Here is a 22,525-nt window from a genome sequence, read left to right as displayed (position 1 = left end):
TTTAGCCTGACCCAGCCTTGGTGTGAACTTGCTGTGTGGGCAATAACACACCCAGATTTTATTGGGCATGCCCTGTTCTCCAAGGCTGTGTGCAGAGACCTTTCAAAAAGAAGCTGGGAAGTGATTTCCTGACAGATCTCTGCCCAGATGAGCCCACATGTGGTTCCTGTAGGGAGCCCTTTCATCCACCAGCCAGTCCAGGTGCTGGTGAAAGCCACTCTGCTCCCATTTGAACTGGGGGCTTTTCAAGTTCTCTCTTGTATTTCATTTCTCCTCTGATTATTACATTTTTATTCATTCTGTCTTGAAAGGCTCATGGCCTTTTGTAACTGCATGTCCTTTTTCCCTTCCATGAGGACTTCTTTTCCTTAGAAATACTGAATATATTGCAGAAAGTCAAAGTAGAAAGCTTTTGTTTTGCCCTCAGCCAGCTGAGGGCTTGGCAGCTACAGGCTCCAAAGCGGTGGGAATGTGAGGAAAGAAAACATGATGGCAAAGAAAAACAAAGAAGTGACTTTCTAAATTGTGAAACGTTGCAAACAGGAATGTTTCATATTTCCACCCCTGTCAGTGTAAGCATTCAACAACAAATCAATAATGCTCAGCAGGCAGTGGTTCCGTTCCTTCATTTTAATCTCTGCGGCTCATCCTGGCATCAGGAGAGCAGCAGTGCCAGGAAAAGGGAATGATTTCTACCAGGATTGTATTGCAGCTGCCCCACCCTCTTTCCCAAGACAAATTCCTGGGGGGGTTGAGGCTTTAATTTTATTTCTTGGAGAATCAGAACACAGACATTTGTTTTCTCCCTGGCTGCTCCTCCCACCACAATGCGCTGTTCTCTTGGTTGCTTCACACTTCAGTTTCCAGGGGCTTTGCCATAGTGCTGTGGCTTCTCAGCATAGGAAGGTCACCATTCCCAGGGCAGAGAAAATAGGAAGAGAAAAAAGTCCCAGTATCAGCTTCTGAGTGACAAAGGTCTGTGTTAGAAACCCACCCATGGATGGGTGCATGGAACAAGGGCAGATACTTGTGAAAAGAAGCTTCCAGATGGGTTGGAGTGGGAAATGCATTAATTAAAGCACTCTGCAAAATACTGGGTGAAGAAATGAATAAGATTTCCACTCCATTTTATGCTACACTGAGCACTTTTTTGACCTTCAAACAGTAGATGGAAATGTGGTGTTGAAAGCATTCATACACACAGAGAGTGCAGCTCAGTTGTTTCCTCTGTAGCTCTTCACAGGGGGAAAAAAGCAGGAGAAATATGATGGTGTTCCCATATTTGCAGCTGTAGTTGTTTAGAGCTCAGGCAGACTAACATTAACAAATGATGATAATTAGGCTTGATTTGCATATTAAAATTGTCTTAATTAAACACTGATTCAGTAAACGTTTAAAGGCTGTAATCGATCTTTTGCAGGCGCTCTTGGTTATTTATATGATCTAATAAAGGCTGGAGGCTTTGTTAATGAGCCCTCTATTTCCTGACTTGTATGTGTCAATGAGATTATTTCACCGACAATTACAGAGCCAGCTGCTGTTAATAACTCACCAACCCCAAGGCTGGGATTCTTTTGTCTGAGGCTCCTTTAGTGGGACCCTGCTGTTTACGTCTCCTTGCTGCTCAGACAAGTGCCACAGCCCTTCCTTTCCTGGGGGAAGAAATCCCAGGCAGAGGTTTCACGGGGAGATTTTGTGACTGGAAAATGAAGCTGGCGGTGTCCTGCGAGCTGTTTGAATAATGGATCTAATATTTATACAGCACTGAGCTCAGTCATAATACATTCGGTCCCAGATCTAATCCTGGCAACTCTGACAGGCTGAACTTTGTGAGAAACTTTTTTTAATTTAAGAGGTAATGTAATCATGCTGTAATTTTACAAGGGGCTTCTGAAAAGGCTGCCAGGAGTTTTGCTTCCCCTCAGTGTCACTGCAATCTTTTGCCAGGACGTGACTGCCTTGGGAAAAGGTGCTAAAACAGGTTGAAGAGCTCTTGCCTCTCAGTTGCTAAATGTTGTTATCACCCCTGACAGAAGCATCCTTGGAAAATTTCATCTTGCTTTGGCATGATTTTTTCAATATTTTTTTCTTATTTGACAGCTTCTTGCACATGAAAGATTATGTATTTATGTACATACATATAACTTTTTAATGACATGTGTTTAAGTTTTTAATTTTGTTGTGGAGTGTTCCCACTAAAGATTTTCTAGTTAACTCCTCTACTCCTGTTCTTTGGAGGTGACATAAATAGCTGCATGCTCTGGTCCCATGAGTCCAGTCACCAGTTCTGCTGCCAGTATTGATGGATTAAAAACTATATTTGCTCCTATGTCTTTTCAGTCATTAAGTTTATTGGGAAACATTAATAAACTCAACAAAGCTAAACCACTAGAGTATATTTTTAATTATTAAAATAATTAAAGTGGAGTGGTCAATAAACTTTTTTAAGCAGGTAAGAATTTCAAAATTGGTGTTTTGCTTAATTCCATTTGTATCAGGACTGAATACAGATTTTTATTTGGAGCAGCAGTGCTATGACAAAAAATAAAGCTTAGATATCCAGTAGACTTACTAAATATGTAACTACTCCCATCACTACCCAGAACTTCTTGCAATACTTTCTTTTTTCTCTAGAAAATTCTACTGTTGAAAATGTTGGCGTGAATTTGATTTCAAATATTGTAGAATTCTGAATTTGAAATTGCAGAAGATTAGGAATATTTTTGATGGGCTTTTGCAATATTTATTTCCTTTCACTCTGGATCTGTGGGCAGTGTAAGCAGGATCAGGTGTAGAGAATCTGTGGACAGTGTGTAAGAGCTGATTGCAATGTTTTCTCCTCTTCCACTGGTGTTTTTTTCATTTTAATTTTGATGTCTAAAGACTCTTTTTGAACTACACAGTCACTTTTTTTCTTATTTTTATTTCTTCTTGCAGGGACTTCTTTTTCCATTGAATAATTTCTTCAGTCATTCTAGCCAAATATTCAGGATTCTCATCTCTGATCCTGGTTATTCAGGTCAACAAAGCTGTTATTCCCAAAGCAGCAGTAGTTGAGAGAAGCAGATCATGGTGAGCCAGGGTGTGCTTTCCCCTTCCATTCAGATCCTGGTTTCTTTGCTAAGCCCCTTCTTTGGGAAGCCAATTCCCTTCCTGTTGGTTAATGGAGAATAGAGATCAAGGATAGTGATCAGCCTTTGCAAAGCTGTTCAGCAGTGCTGGTTGGAGGAGAACTGCAGCCATGTTCTGTTAGCTTTGCCCTTTTCTGTTGTTCATATTTTGGTATTTTTTGCTGTGTATCTGCCATTTGAAACCTGGCTGAGATGCATTTGATGTGTGGCGACTGCCAGAACAAAATTCACACTGTGAATGCAGCAGGCTTACAAATTCCTTTATTCCAATAGCAGTAAACCCTCTCCCACTGGCTGTCAGACAAGTAAGAACTTTGATCTTACTGGCTTACTCTTGAGTTATGCTGACTCTTTGAAGAGAAGAAATTCTTTAACTTTTTCCTTTCTTTTTTTTAAATGTTTGTGCCTCTTCCCTTATCTTGCTTAATAAACACAGTTGTGAACACACCTGCTTTTATCTCTATACTGGCTTTTGCAGTTAAAGCCATTTGCTTTTTCCTTTCTCTTGCTATGAAAAAAAAAAAAATTGTTCTGATAGGAATTCACAGAAGGCAACAATTTGGCATTTTGGCCAAAATTTAGCTTCCGTTTTAAGAGCACTGAAGCCCTTCAGACTCTTATGCAACTTCTCGTAGTCAGGTAGGGAGGAAATTACTTCTCACATGTGGAGCTCTCACTTTTTCTTATATATAATTAAATTATGTATTCATTGTTTTATTCTGCCTTCATATAATTTAATTTTCAAAGCCAACAGAAATGATTTTGCACTTTCTCTATGCTTGCACTACACTCGTAACTTTCCCAGTTATATTCCACCAGCAGCTTCTGCTCATTTATAATTAATCTTTTTTGATCTTTTTTACATTAAAGTAATAGAGCTCGTGGTGTTTAATTTTAGGCAGCCCTACCAGGTTCCTGTCATTCAGGCATTGCTCTCCTGGAAATGGCTGCTCTGTTTTGCACAGCAATGGAATGCCAAGTTAATTGAAAGTGCTGCAAAGTCCCGGGGTTAATCTGCAGCTAAGGAGCTCCAGCACATTACTCACAGCAGGATTTCCCTGGCCATCCCTGCCCTGCACTGCTGATCCTTCCCTCCCTGGGGCAGTGAAACTCCAGGAGTGACCCTGGACAGGAGGAATGCAGTTATGGGATTTGGCTTTCCTGGTGCTGCCAGGGGGATGTCTGTTCCAGGATCCTTAGGAAGATGCAGCAGCTCCTGCTAATGAACCCATCTGCCAATACCAACCAGGGCAGTAATACACAGCTCTGCTCTCACTGAAGGAATTTCAATATCTTGGAGGGATTTCTTTATTTTCCTGTAGAGGGGTGATGGGTGCAGCAAAGGCACTTCTCCCTGCCCTCCCTGCTTGTCCTGTTGGGGGCATGCAGGTGGGACTGTGCTCATATGTGATCTCTTCACTGGCGGTGACATTTCTCTCTCGTCACAGAAGCAGATATGGAAAAGGATCTGCTTCCCATAAAACCTTTGTTCCTCCTTATGCAGCTGGAAGTTTGATGTGTCTTACAGGAGCTGAGTGAGGAGAGAATCCCACACGGTCATGTCTGTTTAAATACTGCCTGTGGTTACAGTTTTCTGCAGACTGCAGTACAAAAATCCAAGTGTCATAGAAGACAAAAAGATAATTCACTTTCATCTCAAGAACAAAGCTGAACAGAGGAGCTTTTTTCAACTTTTTTTAATTCATGAAACATTTATTTTTGAGTCAGGTTATATTATGCTGGCAAGAATATAACCTGTCAGCATTTCTATTATAAACCCCTGTTTTTAAGGTTTTTTAGGAGAGCCTTAGAGGTTCACTTTGAACAGATTTAGCATGCAAGGTCTTGGCCTAGAAACATACTTCTCATCCCAATTATGAAAAATTAATATGCCTGCATCACTGGTGTAAAAGGTATATTGATACTGCATTCTAGTGAAAGTTCAGACCCACATATGAGGTAATTCAGGGTTCATTAAGTTATTTTTTATATTTAGTAGCCGTTGTTACTAACTGTGAAGTGAAAGGAAGGCTGGTCTGTGATGAAAAGCATGATGTTGGGCTTAGCTGGCAGGCTGAGCTCTCTTTCTAGTTTTTATTACTCACCAGATTTAGAAAAATGCTGCTTCTCAAGCTTTTAATGTATGAAAGTTGTTATAGAAGTTCATGCATTTTAAAGAGATTCAAAATTATTTCCCATTTCTTTGGGAAGATGTAGTGAATAAAGGTTTTTTTAAAAGAAGAGCCCATCAGCTGATGTACTTCAGTTTTGGTGCACACACCACACCTGTGAATCCCCGTGTAACAGAGCACACAGAATATTTATTTTATTTTATTTTATTTTATTTTATTTTATTTTATTTCATTTCATTTCATTTCATTTTGTATTTTATTTTATTTTATTTTATTCCCCAAGGAAGAGATTACAAACATCTGAGTGATTCCCTGGCCTTACCCCTGGTCTAACATCCAGAAACCATCTCTGTGTGATTCTTCCCCCTTGGGTCTATTCCAAGTGACAAGAAGAGAAGCAAACTTTGCACTAAAGGTTCTGTGCTCAGTTTAATGGAGCAAACCCTGTGATGACACATGGTAAAACCATTCTCCAGATTTGCTCAGTGCTCAGGTACCGCACTCACTGTGCCTGTGAAGCCCCCGGGTGTGACTGGGGGTGGTTCTGCCCTGCTGGGAGTGGAGCCCTCGGGGTAGGACAGGATGGGGCAAATGGAGAGAACGGCTCTGGGTAAGACAGGGCTGGCCTGGGGGTCACACACAGCCTGGGGTGTGCAGGGGGCTGCTGGATGAGTTATTGACACAGAATAGCCTGAGCTGGGATCCACACGGATCATGGAGTCCAGCCCCTGGTTCTGCAGAGGCACCTCAGCACTCCCACCCTGTGCTGAGAGTGTTGTCCAAATCTCCTGGAGCTCTGGCAGCCTTGGGCCATGACCATTCCCTGGGGAGCCTGGGCAGTGCCCAACCACCCTCTGGAGGAAGAACCTTTCCCTAATATCCAACCCAAATCTCCCCTGACACACCTTCAGGCCACTCCATTGGATCCTGTCACTGGTCCCCACAGAACAGAGATCAGTGTCTGCCCCTTCCTTTCCCCTCACAAGGAAGTTGCAAACCCTGATGAGTCCCCTTCAGTCTCCTCCAGCTGGACAAACCAAGTGCCCTCAGCTATTCCTCACACGCTTCTCCCCAGGGCCCTTCACCATCTTTGTTGCCCTTTGGATGCTCTTTGATAGCTTAACATCTTTCTTACATTGAGGAACCCCAAACTGCCCCCAGCACTGGGGGTGAGGCTGCCCCAGCCCAGAGCAGAGCAGGACAATCCCCTCCCTGGCCTGGCTGTGCTGGGCCTGCCTCCTGGCTCCAGGCACTGCTGACTCACATCCAACTGGCCAGGATCCCCAGGTCCCTTTCTGTGGGGCCTCTTTCCATAGTCTCATTCCCCAGTCTGTCCATACACCCAGGGTTGCCCCATCCCAGGTGCACTTTCCCGTGTTGAACCTCTTAGGCTGGTATGGGCTGGGAGAGAGGAGCTGTCTTACAGAGGAGAAGGGGCAGATGTTCTTAGGCCCTTTCCGCCAGTTTTTGTGCTCACCCATCCTCTCCCATGGAAATGAGTTTTCTCTCTCCTAAACATTACCTTTTGCTCTCATGAAGAGATCCAGGTCCCTTTTGATGTCTCCATGCTCCCACTTCATGGCAAGGATGTGGGTGATTCCCTGTGGCGCTGCGGGACGGCAGAGCCACAGTTCTGCTGGATCTGCCACGTTCCCCCTGGAGCTCCCCAGGGCTGGCTGAGGCAGACAGGCCATGTTGGGAACAGGAAGGATGAGAAGGGAATGAGAAGGATGCACAATTTTAATTTTGCACTTTGCTTTGAAAACCGAAGCCCTTGGACAAATCCAGCAATGAAGATTGAGAGGAGAGTTAGACCCTCCCAGTGAGTCAGTAGCCAGAAATCACAGTACCCTGAACATTCCCTGCTTCAGGAAAAGTTCAGGTCCAGCCAAGGGAGCTTCCAAAACACTACAGTGTTTGATTTGCTGGGAAAATTCTACCTATGTAAGCTCAGAACTTTCATTTTCCCCCAAATACAATTAAACCTTCCATGAAGAACTGTTGGGAGGTTTTGTTTGTTTTTAATAAAGAGAACGAGGTGAACATTTCCACAGCTGAGTGCTTCATGGTTTGGACACTTTTCTCAGTTTAGTCCCTCTGAATTAACATTATTTCTTTGAGTTAATTTCTAAATGAACCAAGAAATTACAAATAAATCTCCTATCTGAACACTGTTTCGATAAATCTCATACTCAAATGTTGTTATCTAAAAGCTCATATCAAACTCATAAAGATAATTACCTATTGTGACTAGGATATTACACCCAGCTTGATCTAATGGATTTGTTGTCTTGATTCTGGACTTGCAAAGTAAGTTTGTTCATGTCAGATGCTCATGTACAGTAAAGCATTCAAAATCCAGAAAGAAAACCAAAAGAGCGGAGTTTGAGAAACATGAGTAGCTTTCAAATGACACCCTGCTGGTTTTGGCTGTGTTTTCTCCAGAGGTGCTTGCAGTATGGCTTGTTAAGTTTGGGAGTTTTATTTTGTTGCTGCTGAAATGGTAATTAAAATAAGTATAGGAAGATTCAGCTGCTGTGTTACATAGTTAAAGGTTGAACTTAATTACTGCAATGCAAAAAGCAAAGAAGCAAATTAATTATGATTGTCTTCAGCCTGTCTTGTCTTACCCTGGTATTCCTATATCTATGTGGATACACAATAGGGAGGATTTACAGCAGAATTTTACTATTGATTCCCAAATCTTGGGCTTTTATCCTTTGAAAGTAGGAACAAAAAAATAATTTGAATTTAGAAACCTTGTTTAACTACTTTTGCAGCAGGATTACTGCTTGCAGATCCATAGCTCCAAAGATCAGGCTGCTTTTCCACAATACCATATTTCAGTCTAACAAAGGAATGTTTTCTCTCTCCGGAGTCTTTTAGGTAGCTCCAGTCCAAGGCAGGCAATTAATGCCTGTGTTCAGTGGAAGCTGAGACGTTGATAGGCTCCACAGCATAATGCCAGGATGTTTCTAACCACTGATTCTAATGTTAATTTCTGGATTTCAGACCAGAAAATTATATGTGTGTGTGCATGTGTGAATAATAATTTTTAAAAACCCCAAAACCTCAACCATGCAGAGCACTTCATATTTTGTTTTCTTTGATGGTTGCTGTTATCTGTGTATTTCCTGCAGAAGAAGAATGTATGGTTATTAATATAATTGGACAATAGCTCAAGGAAGGAATGGAACTCAGATTTCCTCCACTAACATTTCATTCAAGACTCAGTTGACAATAATAATGTATTTTCCATGATTTATGCTGCTGAAGTGTCCCATGGAATGGGACTGGATAGACCCCATGGGTTAAAGGTGGGGGAAATGGGCCTTTTCCACTATCAGAGTTCTGCTCTGGGGTTTTGTTGCTGCTCCTGCTCTTGTGATTGTTCCCTCTGTAAGGGGTGATGCTCAGTGAGACCTCCAGCCAACAGCAAAGGACCATAATTTTCCCCTAACTAAGAACTGTTCTAATATCAATCTCCTTCTTTTTCCCTGCTCTTTTCCTTGTGATACAAATCCCAAATGTTTGGTTTTGCTCAATTTGAACCTTAAAGAAATTCACTGAAATGGCAGATGCACTCAGGTGGTTGTGGGCACCCTGTTCAGTTCCACAGTGCATGAAGCACAGGTGGTGCTGTAGTGGATTATTTTATAATTAAAGCCTGAAAAGAAGAATGCATGTGCAAAAGGGATTTCACTTACTTACTGCTGAGCTCTTGGTGCTGAAAGCTCCATGCTGACTTGAATTCTGGTCCACAGAATATCTATTACTCTTTGGTTTTTTCCTGAGCTATTACAGCTAAGTAGCAGCTCTCCAGATTTGTTTTTATGTTTGCAAAATTCAGATTTCCCAGTGTTGGTAAAGAAAACCTGAGCTGTGCGCTGAATAAAAATAAAGTGGCATCTTGGAAATTAAGTTTTGATAGTATTGAGAAACACTTTGCAGAACTATTGCCTTTGTCTCACTTTTATTATCATTATTATTACTTTTATTAAAATCCTTTCCAGAGGGCTTATACTGAATTGACTTCTGGAGGGAAAGCCGAAAGTTAACATCCATTTTGTGCGGCACCCGTGTGTGGTTTTCTTTTTTCCACTGATTTGTGGTGGCATGCCTTTTCTGTGTTTGTGGGAAGGTTCCTCTGTGTGTATTGGTATTTGAGAATGTCTGAGGGTAAATACTACACCCTGCTGAGCAGCAGCAGTTATTTTACAAGGGCTGCTTTTGGCATGCAAAACATGCACCAGCACTTGGTTTGTTACCCTGGGCTGGGTGCAGTCGATATCGCTGCTGGGCCACAAGGTACATCTGTGTCCTTGACATTTTTTCTCACTAGACTGCTTACGTGTGTTTGGTTATCTTTGTCTCCAATCATGTTACCTTTATCAAATTAATTTGCCTGTCAGTCTTAGGGAATTTTGTGTCATCGCACTTCTGTTCCAGCGGTGAATTTGTAATTGAAAAGTAATTATTTAAGTTTTCTTTGTATTAGCATTTATTGGGTCATGTTTTATTACTTAGAAATCACAGAATCACAGGATCTGCTGGGCTGGAAGGGATCCTCTGGGGTCATCAGTCCAGCTCCTGCCCTGCACAGACATCCCAACAATCCCACCCTGTCCCTGAGAACGTTGTCCATACATTCCTAGAGCTCTGGCAGCCTTGGGGCTGTGCCCATTCCCTGGGGAGCCTGGGCAGTGCCCAGAACCCTCTGGGAGAAGAACTTTTTCCTGTTATCCAACTCATGTCTAATATCTAACTTATAAATGTTGCATATTTTGCAGTAATAATAACAGGAGGTTTGAAGTGGGGTTTTTTATCATTATTTCCCCTTGTAACTCTGTTGGAAACTATGGAGGACTCAAGAACTGTGCTCTGGCAACCTTTTTATGCTTAAAGTGGATGGTGTGCTCTTTAAAAACAGAGCTTTTAATAGTTCAGAGCCTTTTTCTCTTGTCACCTTGCAATCTTTTTATGGGAATAATACCAGTTTCCTGATATGATCACAACAGCCATGTGGCCTTGGAGCAGAAACTACTTCAACACAGAGAGGTAAATGAAAAATACAATGAGATACAAAATGGCACTTGCCAAAATTGTCTGCTCCCTTCTTTGGGTGACTTTTTTTTTTTTAAGAAAAGGAATTCTGTGCAGCATTAGATGCTGGGCTTTATCACAGATTTGTATTCTAATGCCATATGAGTGAGACTGGAAAGAGTCTCCTTGGTCTCCAAGTCCAAGGCAAAAGATCACATACAGGAGAAGGTCATTTATTTCCAGACTTTTCAAGGAGCTTCTTATAATAATGAGATTTTTTTTTTTCTATCCCCACTACTTGGAGTTCAGTAAGTTTTTGTATCTCACTGTTCAAGAACTGTCTTCTAATTTTCCTCTGGAATTTATCTGCAGATAATGAATCCCCATATGTTCCTGCGTCAACACTGCTCCTCAGCCTCAACAGCTCCTTTCCATCTTTGCTCTTAACCCCTGAGATATTTGCAACAACAATGTAATCCCCTTCAACTGCTGCTTTGTTGGGCTGAGTTCTCCTAAGTGCTTCAAAGATATAATATGAACCACAGAGCATTATCGAGGAGTGTCCCTCCAGAATTACTCTGTGGTCAGACCTCATTAACCGCTCTCTGAAAGGCCTTGCTGCAAACACTGAGAACATGCTGCCAGACATGCTGATGATAAAATGTACGGGGTTTTGTCAGTGAAAAAGAGAACTCTTAAGGCAGAAGTAATTTTTTTTTCATTCATTTTTTTCATCAGGAAAATAAAAATGGGATTAAGCTGATGGTTTAAACCCCAAAAGCATGACAGAGGTATGATTAACCCACATTACCCCTGCTCCTGTGGGATTGGTTCAAGACCAGGATGAGCAGTGGAATTTCAGATCTTGTGGTTGGGTTTTTTCATCTCTCCAGAAAAACGCCACAAATTGTCTTTCCATTGCAGTGTTAATAAAAGGTTTTATTAGTGGGAAAATTTGTTGTTCAGCATATGATTGCACTGCTCCAACCTGGGCTTCACTTTTAACAGGAATTATTTCTTAACCCATGAAGCCAGTGGTTTCTATGAAAACAGAGAAGGGCATCTCTTTTCAATACCCAAGGGTATGTCTTGCCATCCTGAAGATTTCAGGGTTTTCCTGTGGTTGGATGGCTCCTGTACTGGGAGAACAAGCCAGATATCAGTGATGACATCTGACATATGTTACTGCACTATGTAGGTCACTTATGGCCTAATGTGGGAGATGACAAAAGATAATTAATTTTGATTTCATGCCTATGATTCCTTAAGGAAGCCTTTAATGTTTTGTGTGGAATCTCAAGTGACATGTACTGACTCATGGCCTGAGAGCAAGAGCTGAGTGTTTTGGAAGGAGTGATTTCACCTTCTAATTCCAGCCCTCCAGCCAGGGAAATGGCTTTACCTGTGGATATTTGAATGCAGCTTTTCTGCTGGCTATTATGTGAAGTAAGGAGATACATCCTTAGTAATGGTGTGAAATGTGTTCCTGTTCCAGCAGCCAGGAGCTGGCTTTTTATCACAGTGTGTCTTGATTTTCACACAGCCATAAAATCAAGGTCTTTCTGTTTACACCAAGGCTATAGAATAACTTACATTGCTATAACTTATTTAAATGCTCCATTCTTGTTTCGTTCCCAGGGTGTCCGTGTTCACACATTCCAGGGCCATGTGCATCCCTGTAACCATGCTACATTCAACAAGAAGGTACGTTCTGCAAATTTCCTTTTTCTTTTCCCTTTAACCATCATGTTCCTTACTCTGCCCCATACTGTCCTTCTCCTTGGTGACACAGAGACCTCTGTGGCTGGATTCAGAATCAGTGGTGGCCCAGAGTGGCCCCACCTGCCGGCCAGACCAGAGCCCCAGTGCCTGTTACAGCAGAGCTGTCCCCTCCTTGCTGCTCCCTCCTTCCTCCTTTGAGCAGTGCATGATGTCTCAGCCATTCTCCTCTCTCTGTTGGGATCCTTGATTACTTTAATTAAATGAAATTTTTTGTTAGTTTTTTTCCCTGGCTGGTTGATTTATGGTTGTTGTGTGAAATCCCATTTTGACTGGGATTGGAGACAGACTGTTGTTTGAATGACTGAGAACTTTGGAAGAGGAGGAATTTCTCCTGAATGGCTCTTAGAGGCCATATGAAATACTCTGAAATGACCTAAACATTTGTGATCTATGATCCTGCAGCTTTCCTGGCCACACTGCTCTTTAAATCTGGTGTGGAAGTGCTGAGGCATGTGCTGGTTTCTGCTGCCACTAGCAGCCTTTTCTCTCAGAGACCATCTTTCCTGAAAAATAACTTTGTGGTGTTCCTGCTCCCTGTGCTCCCACTGACACCTTCATTACAGGCAGAGCAAGGTACTAATTTTTCCTGCAGGAGATCCTGAATATTCTCCTCTTGCTCAGTATCAGCTGCTGCTGTGCCAACTGCTCTGCCAGCCCTGTGTGTTTGTAGGGCAAACCCCAGGGGCTGGCACAGCAGAAGGTGTGGGATAAGCTGATGTCAGGGAGGGGAATAGGAATTCCCAAGGCATCTTAATTCTTTCTCAACCATGTGCATGTATTTGACAGGCACAATCTGCCTCTCAGTGCCCTGAGACACTGGGGAACAGAGAGTATTTCACAGGAGCAAAGTGTGGTGAGGGAAATACTGTAGAGATACCACAGCATTGTCTTTAATATGATTATTCATTTACAAAGGGCCTCATGTCACCTATAATTCTTAACAGGAAGCTGAAAGACCATACATTGATAACCTTCCAGATAAGCATGTAGTTTTGGTAAGGAATATAACAGTTGACATTAACTCTAGGCTAAAATCATTGGTTGACATTCTCAGTGAATGAGTTAATAAAAATGGAACCATTTGGTGCAGCATTGGTCAAAGTGAGTGAGGAATGTAACTTCAGAAGCTGTGATTGCAGTTGTTAAGTTAACTCTGCTACTGAGAAATCAAGTAGTGGCCCCGAGTTGTACAAGTAGCAGTTGTCCCACTGGACAGCTAAGCAAGTGCTATATTTCAGCCAAATATAGCACTTGAGACCATTTTCCTACCCTCTAGTGCTTGCTCACAAAAAAATTAAAATATTCCACCCTAAGCAAGCTGATTAAGGTGTTTGGAGTGTCAATATTTTTGTAAAAAATGCATATTTTATGAGGAAAAATGTTTTTTTATAGGAACAGTCATATTTTCAACAGTACTTTAATGGAAAATATTTTGGACATTGATCATGGACTGTTTGGACAAAGTGCAACATTACTTCCAGAGTGTCCAACCTAATGCTGATACCTGGCTCAGGAAGTCTACAATAACAAAACTGAAGGCTGATTGCTGAAAAACCCTACTTAGATTTTTGGTTTGGATTTCTTTGTTTTGTGGGTGGGGTTTTTTGTTTGGTTGGGTTTTGTTTGTTTGTTTGGATTTTTTGTTGTTTTTTGTCATATTTTCTTATATCCTAACGTCAAGGGTCTGCACATCCCATGCTTGGTCAGAAGTGTTGCCTACACGGTCACACTCTGTGGGTGCAGAGATCCCAAGGGATTCACTCATTTTTCTGCTTGGACATAGGTCAGTTTGAGTGGGTTCCTACATGAGGCTTGTGGTAATCCTGTCTCAGGCTCTTGGTGCCCAAAGGAGTTCAGAAAGAACATGAAATTCTAATTACACAAGAACAAGGAATAAATTTTCTAGTTAGATCAGAAAGCCACCCAGGCAGTGTGTCCAAATATTAAGGGGTGTTTTGGGGGAAGAGTATTGTGTGAAGAAGAAGCTAAAAAGGAGTAATGCATTTATACAAATTGAATAAATCCTCATTAAGCTCTGGGAAGCTGATTAAATCTGAGTTATTTACTACACCATGTTTCTGAATCTGTAGTTAATAGTTGTTTGGGTTTTTTTTGTTAAGTGGGCAAGGTTTTCAGCCAGAACTCTTATTAGTGCTGATATTTCCTAATTAGCCTGTTCTCTATGGAATACAACTGCCAGCTTGGCACCTGGAATGTGCCCATTTGTTGGGACACAGGAGTCACAGTGCCCTAGAGAAACCTCTGCACTTGTGGTTATGTCAAGACTTAACAGATAACACTTCCAGCAGCATTTAAATCCTGCAGTTTTCCAAGTTGGCTCTCTGCCTGTGGAACGTTTGGGGAAAATTGACCAAAACTCACATAGCTGCTTTTGAATTGAGGACATAGAAAAATGCATCTTTCCTTCTAAAAGTTACTGTTATCTTCCCTCTTAGTCCCATGTTTCCATAACACAGTAACTTTGTAGAGAAAAATGTTTCAGGTATTTATTTTGCACTGGGGTATGGCCCAAACAGCATTTCAGGTAAGCTCTGTACCTCCTTTGCAATGGTAAATCACGAATCCTAGTAAGTATAAAGACTACAGATGCTTGGTTGAGTCATTAATTTAAAGTAGAACAAGGTTTGCTCCCTTATGTGTGTGTTTATGTGTGTTTGTGTCCAAATAAAAGTATGCCAAGTGTCTGCCATGCTGTGTTTGTGTCATATCTGCAGGTTTAGGAATCACTACAGTGGTTATCACGTTTCCCCAAAACAACAAAAAAGTAATTTTAGAATTACTGGTTATATTAGGAAAACCTAAAAGACTATAAAAAATATGCTTGGGAACAACTGCCCAATTTTACCTCCCCAGGACAAATGCAAGCAGCATCTGGGTCATTCCTCCATTGATTTACTGAAGGGCAAATAATGTCAGACAGTTTTTAAACAAAAACAAAATTTCAATTTTGTTTACCTCCTCAGCAGTCCAGTTGGATGTCAGCTACCATTTAGCTGGGCCAATAATATTGATATTTGATGTCAGTTCTTATTCATTACTGCACCCAAATGATGCAAAAGTCAGATCTCTCAGATGTTTCTATGGATAGCCAGATAAAGCCAGGGATGTCTGACTGCATCTAACAGACACAAACAAGAAAAGAACAGAATACAAAATCAAAAACCTATCTGCTCTTATTGTTATTTATGTATTCAAAGTGTTCACCTCTTTGCATAAACTCAAAGCCAGTTGCTTACAGAGGTTACCCAGTAATATCAAATGTGTTCAATTATACATGCAAAAGGGCTAATAGGTTCTTCCTCTAGTCTATTTCTGTCTCCATGCATAAGAAATATAATTACAGAACTGAATTACGTTTTAAGTACAGTTTTTATTATCATTAGTTAACCATTTTCAGGCCATCAAACACTGTTCGAAGTAAAAAAAAAAAAAAAAAAAAAAAAAAAAAAAAAAAAAAAAAAGTCTATTCCATCTCTTTGTTATGGCAAGGAACAAAATCTGTGTCAGAAGACCCCTGTTTCATTTGTTGGCAAACAGCTCTTTCTGCTAATCACTTTGAAAATTGTTCTGGAATTCACTTCTACATCCATTCTCTAACACAGTGATGTTATTCCCTAATTTTGGAACTAAGTTTCATGTTGTGCTCCCTTCCCTTGGCCATCCTCCCTGTATTACCCACAGACCCTGTGGTTTAGCACTGGGCCAGTTTCACACATTATGTGCAGACCAGGTAACACATTCTGAAGCCAGTCAAGTAAAATTGGGTAGGTCCATCTTTATTTTGATCAGTTTGAATATTTTTTCTCTCCAACTCTGATACTCTTAATGTAGAAGTCTGGATGAGTATGTCTAGCAGATAGCCTAGAAGAAAAAAATATTCCTCTGGATCTCACTGTGAAGAAGCTGCAATAGGAGGAATATGAAAATATTCCTCTGGATCTCATAGTGAGGAAGCTGCAATTTGCAATATGTAGGGACTTACCTGTTAAAGGCCAAGGAAATTCAGGATGCATTGGTTTGGAAGGGAGTGGCTCTCCTGAGTTGCTGTATCCCTGTGTCCTTGAGAAAAGAGACAGTCTCACAGCCAAGGCCCTCCAGTGGAATTAAAAAAAAAAATAAAAATCCAGGACTGATTTTTAAATGTCACACCTTGTTTGTGTCATTCAGTTTCCCATCACCACTTCAGGTTTCTCATCAGAGATCATTTGCAAAGAAAAACTCAGTAATAGGTGTCACACACCTCGATAAGCCAAGGGCAGAGAGAAGCAGATGATGGGCGCTGAGAAACCTTCAGTGACAGTAAATGCACTGGCTGCTGCTGGACTTTGCCTCTGCATTCCTAAATCAGACAAAATGCAGTTCCTTCACTCTCTGTTTTGTCTTCCTGGGTTATTTTTGGATCAAAATCCCAGTTATAATTTCTTCTGGAGAAAAAATCATTATAAAATCTCTTAGTCTAGCAGTCTGCTTAATCAAGGCACAAGTTGACTTCAAAAACTTGGCATTACCTGTTTTTTCTGTTCTCTCTAACGTATATAAATACATTATATATAAATAAACATAAATTTGTTTGAAGATTCTAAACCCAATCCCGTCAAGTTTACTAACTCTAAAAATAATCACAGCTCAAGAAAATCTGCCTTCTTTTGTTTTAAGCCTTTGCATTATGAGATGTGAGATGAGCTCATTCTGCCATGGGACCTCTCTCCTCCAGCCCCAGGGTTTGCATCCTTCTTTTTTATTTTGGACAGTGCTCTGCACTCAGGCACAGGGTGGGATTTGGGGCTGTCCTCTGCAGGCCAGGGGTTGGACTTTGATGAGCCTTCTGGGTCCCTTCCAAGCCAAGATATTCTGTGATTCTATGATTTACCACAGAGTTGGGTTTTTTTAGTTCTGTTTTTACAATCCCTTCTGGTGCTCTTTGTTGTCGCCATGCAGGGACTCACAGCAAACCCCAAACTATCTTGTAAAACTCATCCAAACAAACGTGTTAGATTTTAGAAGACCTTCTTTTGTTCTTCCTCATGGCTGACTCTAGGAGAGTATTTCAAACCCACCAAGAAATTAAGTAGCCATCAAGAAATTCAGTGCCTGAAGGGAGCCTACAGGAAAGATGGAGAGAGGCAAGGGACTGGAGTGATAGGACAAGGGGGAATGGCATCCAACTGACAGAGAGCAGGGTTAGACAGGATGTTGGGAAGAAATCCCCATGATATTGGTGTAGATGAGGAATGTGGGGTAGGAAGCAGGGCAGGTGTCTGCCATCATGCTGCCTCATTTGTTTTGAACCAGCAGTAAATTAAATATTTAAATATTTAGCTTTTCTAATTGAAGCTTTTAATCAGATTTTGCTCTTCTTTAAATATTTGCACATGATGAAGCTTCATCTCAACTCGTCATGATAAAAATTTGGGGTAATGCACTGACATTTGGATTCAGACAGCTCTGTAAAGCCCTTGTAGAAAAAATGTGGCATCATTTTTAGATGGCTTTGACATTACTTGGGTTTTAGTAACTTTAAAGACTTTCAAAAATTCTTTAAAGAATTGTATATTCTAGGTCAGATTGGCCCTTGAAAGATCCTCAGCAGAAACCGATAACAATTGACTATACAGTGTTTTCTTTTATGTTTTCAGACTTTATATTGACAAACACCAACATATTGTTATGTCCGTTTGCTGCTAACTAAACGAAACAGAGATTATCTCCTTTAATGTGATTTTGTTTGCTCATTTCTGTGTTCTGCAGTGAATGTGACCCTCTGTGTGTACAGTACATGAAGCAAGCTCTGTTTAGCATGCAGAACCTCAAGCACTGTGGAAAACTTTGCCCTTTTTTCTTACGGGAGAATAATTAATTTGTGTATCCTAAGGAATAACGATTTTTTCTAAATTGCATCTCCTGGCCCAACACACCAGCCTTTCTTGTGGCAGATGTACACTGTGGGTCCAGACCCCTGCATAATTCATTTTTTACCAGCTGTTTCTTAAACTTGTCCTTTTGCAAAACAAACAAAATTGAAATGCAAAGCTCCACCCAGATTCTTTAAAATTCAACTTCCCATGTGCAGTACAGTCCAGCCTGCCTCTCTTTATGGCATCTCATGGGGAATTACGTTCTATAACACATGAGAAAGCAGAACAGCATCCCCAACTTCTACCCTGTCCCTCTCTTGTGTGACAGTTGCCTTTTTGACAAACTGTGGAACTTTTACCTCCTGTTACCAGTGGCAGTGTTGCCGTCACTGCCTGGTCTGAGAACCCCTGAGCTGTGAGGCCAGAGCTCCAGGCAATGCTGCTCACACTGGGTCTGCTCCCTGCCAGCTCTCCCAGTGTTCCCAGTGCGTTCTGGGCAGGCTCACACTGCACATTGTGTTAGCCTGGGCACCTCTTAAAATAGCTGCTATTGCATTTGGGGAACAGCTCTTCCAACAATGTTTGTGCAAAGCTGTCTCTTCAAACTGATCAAATCATGGCCAAAGGAAAGCAGAGTGCCTAGAACAGTGCTGTACCTGTGGTGCAAGGGATGTGGCTTTGTAGAATATCAAGCTGGGTTTAAAATGAATTTATGCAAGCATAAAAGTAAGACCAACTTTGGAAAGGCTTCTCTGTTATGAAAATGCAATTAATCTGTGGTTGAATAAATATCACTGTTAGAAGGTACTCGAATATCAGATTGATTTAATCTGAAAATAATCAAGAACACATAGCCAAAGTCCTTCAGGGATAGGAATGCATATTGTAATCTGTCAGGGGTAGGAATGCATATTGCTTTGGTGCTGTGTTAGGTTTGCAGGGCAAGGTTTGCCATGTGGACAGACAGCTCCATTTCAGGCCAGGCCAGGGGTCAGTCACTGCCATTGGGGCAGGCCATAGATCAGCCACCACCATTTCAGTGTGGCCCAGAGGCTGACTAAGACTCAAGGGCACAGGGGGATGGAGCAGTGGTCATCCTGGTGGTTTTGAACCAGTCAGACATCTCTCTGGTCTCCTACAGAGGGCTGTGAGAACTCTGAGATCAGTGAGGGCATGGGGGCTGTGAGGGTTATGTGAGCTGTGTGGTCTGTGAGGGCTGTGCTGGGTGTGGGGTCTGTAGGGGCTGTGTGGGCTGTGCTGGGTGTGGGGTCTGTAGGGGCTGTGTGGGCTGTGCTGGGTGTGGGGTCTGTAGGGGCTGTGTGGGCTGTGCTGGGTGTGGGGTCTGTAGGGGCTGCCTGGGCTGTGTGAGCATTGGGAATGATGAGGACCTTGAGGGCAATGGGGACAGTGAGGTCAGTGAGGGTGTAATTCCCCGTCCCACCCAGAGGGCTCAGGAGAGGGTGGTTTGATTTAATCTGGGCAGTGCGTGGCAGAAACAGCAAAATTCTCAGGTGGTTCAATAACAAACTTTGAGTTGCAAACTTTAGAACATTAAGGTTCCAAATTAATACATTTCTAATAGTGTTGATTGCTTTTCTTTATGCATTTAGTTGCCCTTACTAAATACCCAAAAACAATATAAGGAGCCAAATATTATGTCAGACTCGATGATCTTAGAGGTCTATTTCAACCTAAATGATTCCATGATTTTACATGTTCCTTTGGCGGTTTCTCTTTAAAAAAAGCACATGTACTTTATTGGCACTAATTTTCTTTCAATGACTTAGATGTTCTGCATTTTAAAATGAACAATCTCGTATTTCAGCAATAGATCTCTTCTTAAATACATTTAAGAAAATATGTATTATATCTGTATTTTAACATTACTGCAGTGAATAGTACCCAGTTTTTCAGATTTGGAGCTGAATGACAATAAAATCCCTGTGCACAGACACAGTGTAGCCCAGGAATTTTTATGCTTGTTGCTCTCAGGAGTGTCTAATCAGGTAATGATGGCACCTAACTTTACTTCAGTCATGGTATCTCTCAAAAATAGAGAAAAGCCAATAATGGCAATTATCATTCATCTCCTCTCACTGTACAGCTCCCAGAATTCAGACCCTTCTTTGATGGTTAGAAAGGGAAAAAGCAAAAGTGATTATTTTAAACCACTCTGCAAAAGCTACTGCTCCCTCTGCAGCACTGTTTCAAGTGCAATGTCAACTACTGTGAGCAGTAACTCTGCAGGGAGTGCAGTGGTTTCTAATGTAAATTTATGCAGAGGGTTTCTGCAATCCTAGCATGTGTTGTGCTCCTCAAACACACCACCAGGCACTTCCTGCTACTTGATGTGACAAAGGGAAGAGAGATTTCCCCTGTTCCACACAGCAAGAGGGAAGCCTGCAGAGTGCATGTACACAAACTAGACACCCATGATCTGTGATTATGTTTGAAAGTCAGTAGAATTGGAAACTCCGCTACAACAAAGTTCTGCCATTCCCGTGGATTGCTTTTAGTGGAGCTCCTCCTTTGGAGGACATAAGGGTGTTCTGAGACTCCACATGCTCTGAAAGCAAGAATAACCACCTTCTTGGGTCAGCTTCTACTGGTTCTACTCAGTGCAAAATCAGTTGTTGTTCATTGACAACTGCTGAGAAAGTTGGAGGATTCTCCTGTAGGAACCGCCGGTGAAGCTTTGAGATGATTGTTTTTGCATCAATATCTTGGATTCTCCTCACCCCCACAGGAAAGCTGGTGTCTCAGCAGTTTGTGGCTATTCAAAGCTATAAAAATGTCACTGGGAGTGAAGGCCAGACCCTAGTCTCATGAGCTCTGGGTTTTAAGTTGCTTTGAAATATAACTGGTCCTCTGCAACTTTGATCACAATGCAGAACTCAAAACTATAAAAGGACAAAGGTAGGAAAAAAGCAGATGGGAAAATACCAGCACTGCCTGGTAATTACCCTTAATCTCTGCTTTCCCCCACTCTGGGTGCACATAATTGTTAAAAATAGACACTGCACTTTGATAGTGAAATCAGTGTAGCTCTGTACTTTTGCCATGTCTTTCTAAGAAGATGCTATTTTCATTTGAAACTGCAATGATTTCAGCATGATATTTCAAAAATGGGTGGTGATTGATTAGTCATTAGTCTAATAATGGACTGCATCTGCATTTTTTCCTCCACCTTTATCATATTTTACATAATTCATTTGGATTAATTGGACATTAAAATCTTTTTCCATGTAACCACTGCAGCAGACTCACCCACCTCTCTGGATTCCCTTGGGATCCCTCTGCCCTTGCTCACTGCTGCTCCACAATAGGATAGGGTAGCACAGGGACAGGGCTCTGCATGCCTTGCCTGTGTGTCTCATTATTTTTATGGAGTGTATTTAGTTTTTGCATTGCAACAAGGCCTGAGGTAATAACTCTCCTCAGGTTTCTGATGTGCTTCATGCTGAAATGTGGGAGGTAATGACTCCTTCTCTTGAAAACATTCAGTTGAACCTGTATGAAATGGGGGTACAGTTTAGTGATTTAGGATGTGTCCCCCAGGGAGCCTTAGAAATGCAGATTATTGGAGCCTCTCCGTTTGAGGCAGCTGTTCCTCATGTTACTACTTTGCTTTCTGGCACTTAGTGGTGGGGAGTTCCCACCAGCTTTGTGTACACAGAAAAACTCTTTTTGCTGCGTTGAGAGACTGAGAACAAGACTGGTGGGACCAGTAAGAAACTCATCAGGCCTTTGTCATGCCTGAGCTCATGGTCCCAGGAGTAATGGAAAAAGCCAGTAATTATCAAGCTTCTTTCTGGCTGGAAAATGGATCCATGGGCCTACCATGGATCCATTGCCATTGGGGTTGATGAAAATGTCAAAGTCATTGCAGGAGTCCCTTAAAATACACCTCATCCAGCTGTATCTGTCCTGAAAACAAAGGATTGCAAAGCAGTGAACTTGTCACAGTGAAAAGGAGTTGCTGTTCAGTCACTGGTTTGCCTCTTTAAAAATATGTGCAAAAGGTGATAGAACAGCTACTGACGTGCCTTCAGCTGTGAGGAGGATGCTCCTGGGAGGAGTCCTCTGCAGTCTAAATTAGATAAAGCAACTTGATGCAGTTCATGCATTATTGATCGTTCAGCAATAAATCCAGAGATGTGTTTATAAGCAAGAGACATAATTATGCAGATTTTTATCCTTCTTACAAGTGTGAAACAGCAGTTTTCAGGGAATATTTACCTAAAGTTTACCTGGTGATTAGTCTCACTGCTAATCATTAATATTCAGAAGAAAAAATGCATTTTTTTAAAAAAGGGAAGAAAGAAATAGATTTTTTAAAGTTTCTGGAAACGAAATAAATCGTGTAATTCATGAGGTAACAATTATTTTGTTTGTTTGCAAGTGTCAGTTGAGATTGGGATTGTGATGTATATAGAGCTGAGCATGTCCATTTTAATGGGAGTATTCTAGAATAATAAAGATGTTCATTAAGTTGGCAGGAAGGTAAAGAGTAGAGGGTGGAACTGTGAAGGCAATTAAAGGACTTGCAAAGTCCTTTAAG

At 41.5% G+C, this 22,525-nt stretch overlaps 1 protein-coding gene across 1 annotated transcript in view; it reads left to right on the top strand.

Moving 5' to 3' along the window:
- Nucleotides 1-22,525, top strand: part of SPAG16 (sperm associated antigen 16) — a 361,603-nt gene that overhangs the window by 232,042 nt on the left and 107,036 nt on the right. The window contains exon 14 of the mRNA XM_083864919.1: nucleotides 11,945-12,010. Coding sequence (XP_083721045.1) covers nucleotides 11,945-12,010 — 66 coding nt within the window. The remainder of the gene's footprint in view (nucleotides 1-11,944; nucleotides 12,011-22,525) is intronic.

This window comes from Zosterops lateralis, assembly GCF_965231275.1.
Source record: "Zosterops lateralis genome assembly, chromosome: 7".
Lineage (NCBI taxonomy): Eukaryota > Metazoa > Chordata > Aves > Passeriformes > Zosteropidae > Zosterops > Zosterops lateralis.
Note: the sequence above shows the minus strand (reverse complement) of the source record. Positions and strands in the feature narration are given on the sequence as shown.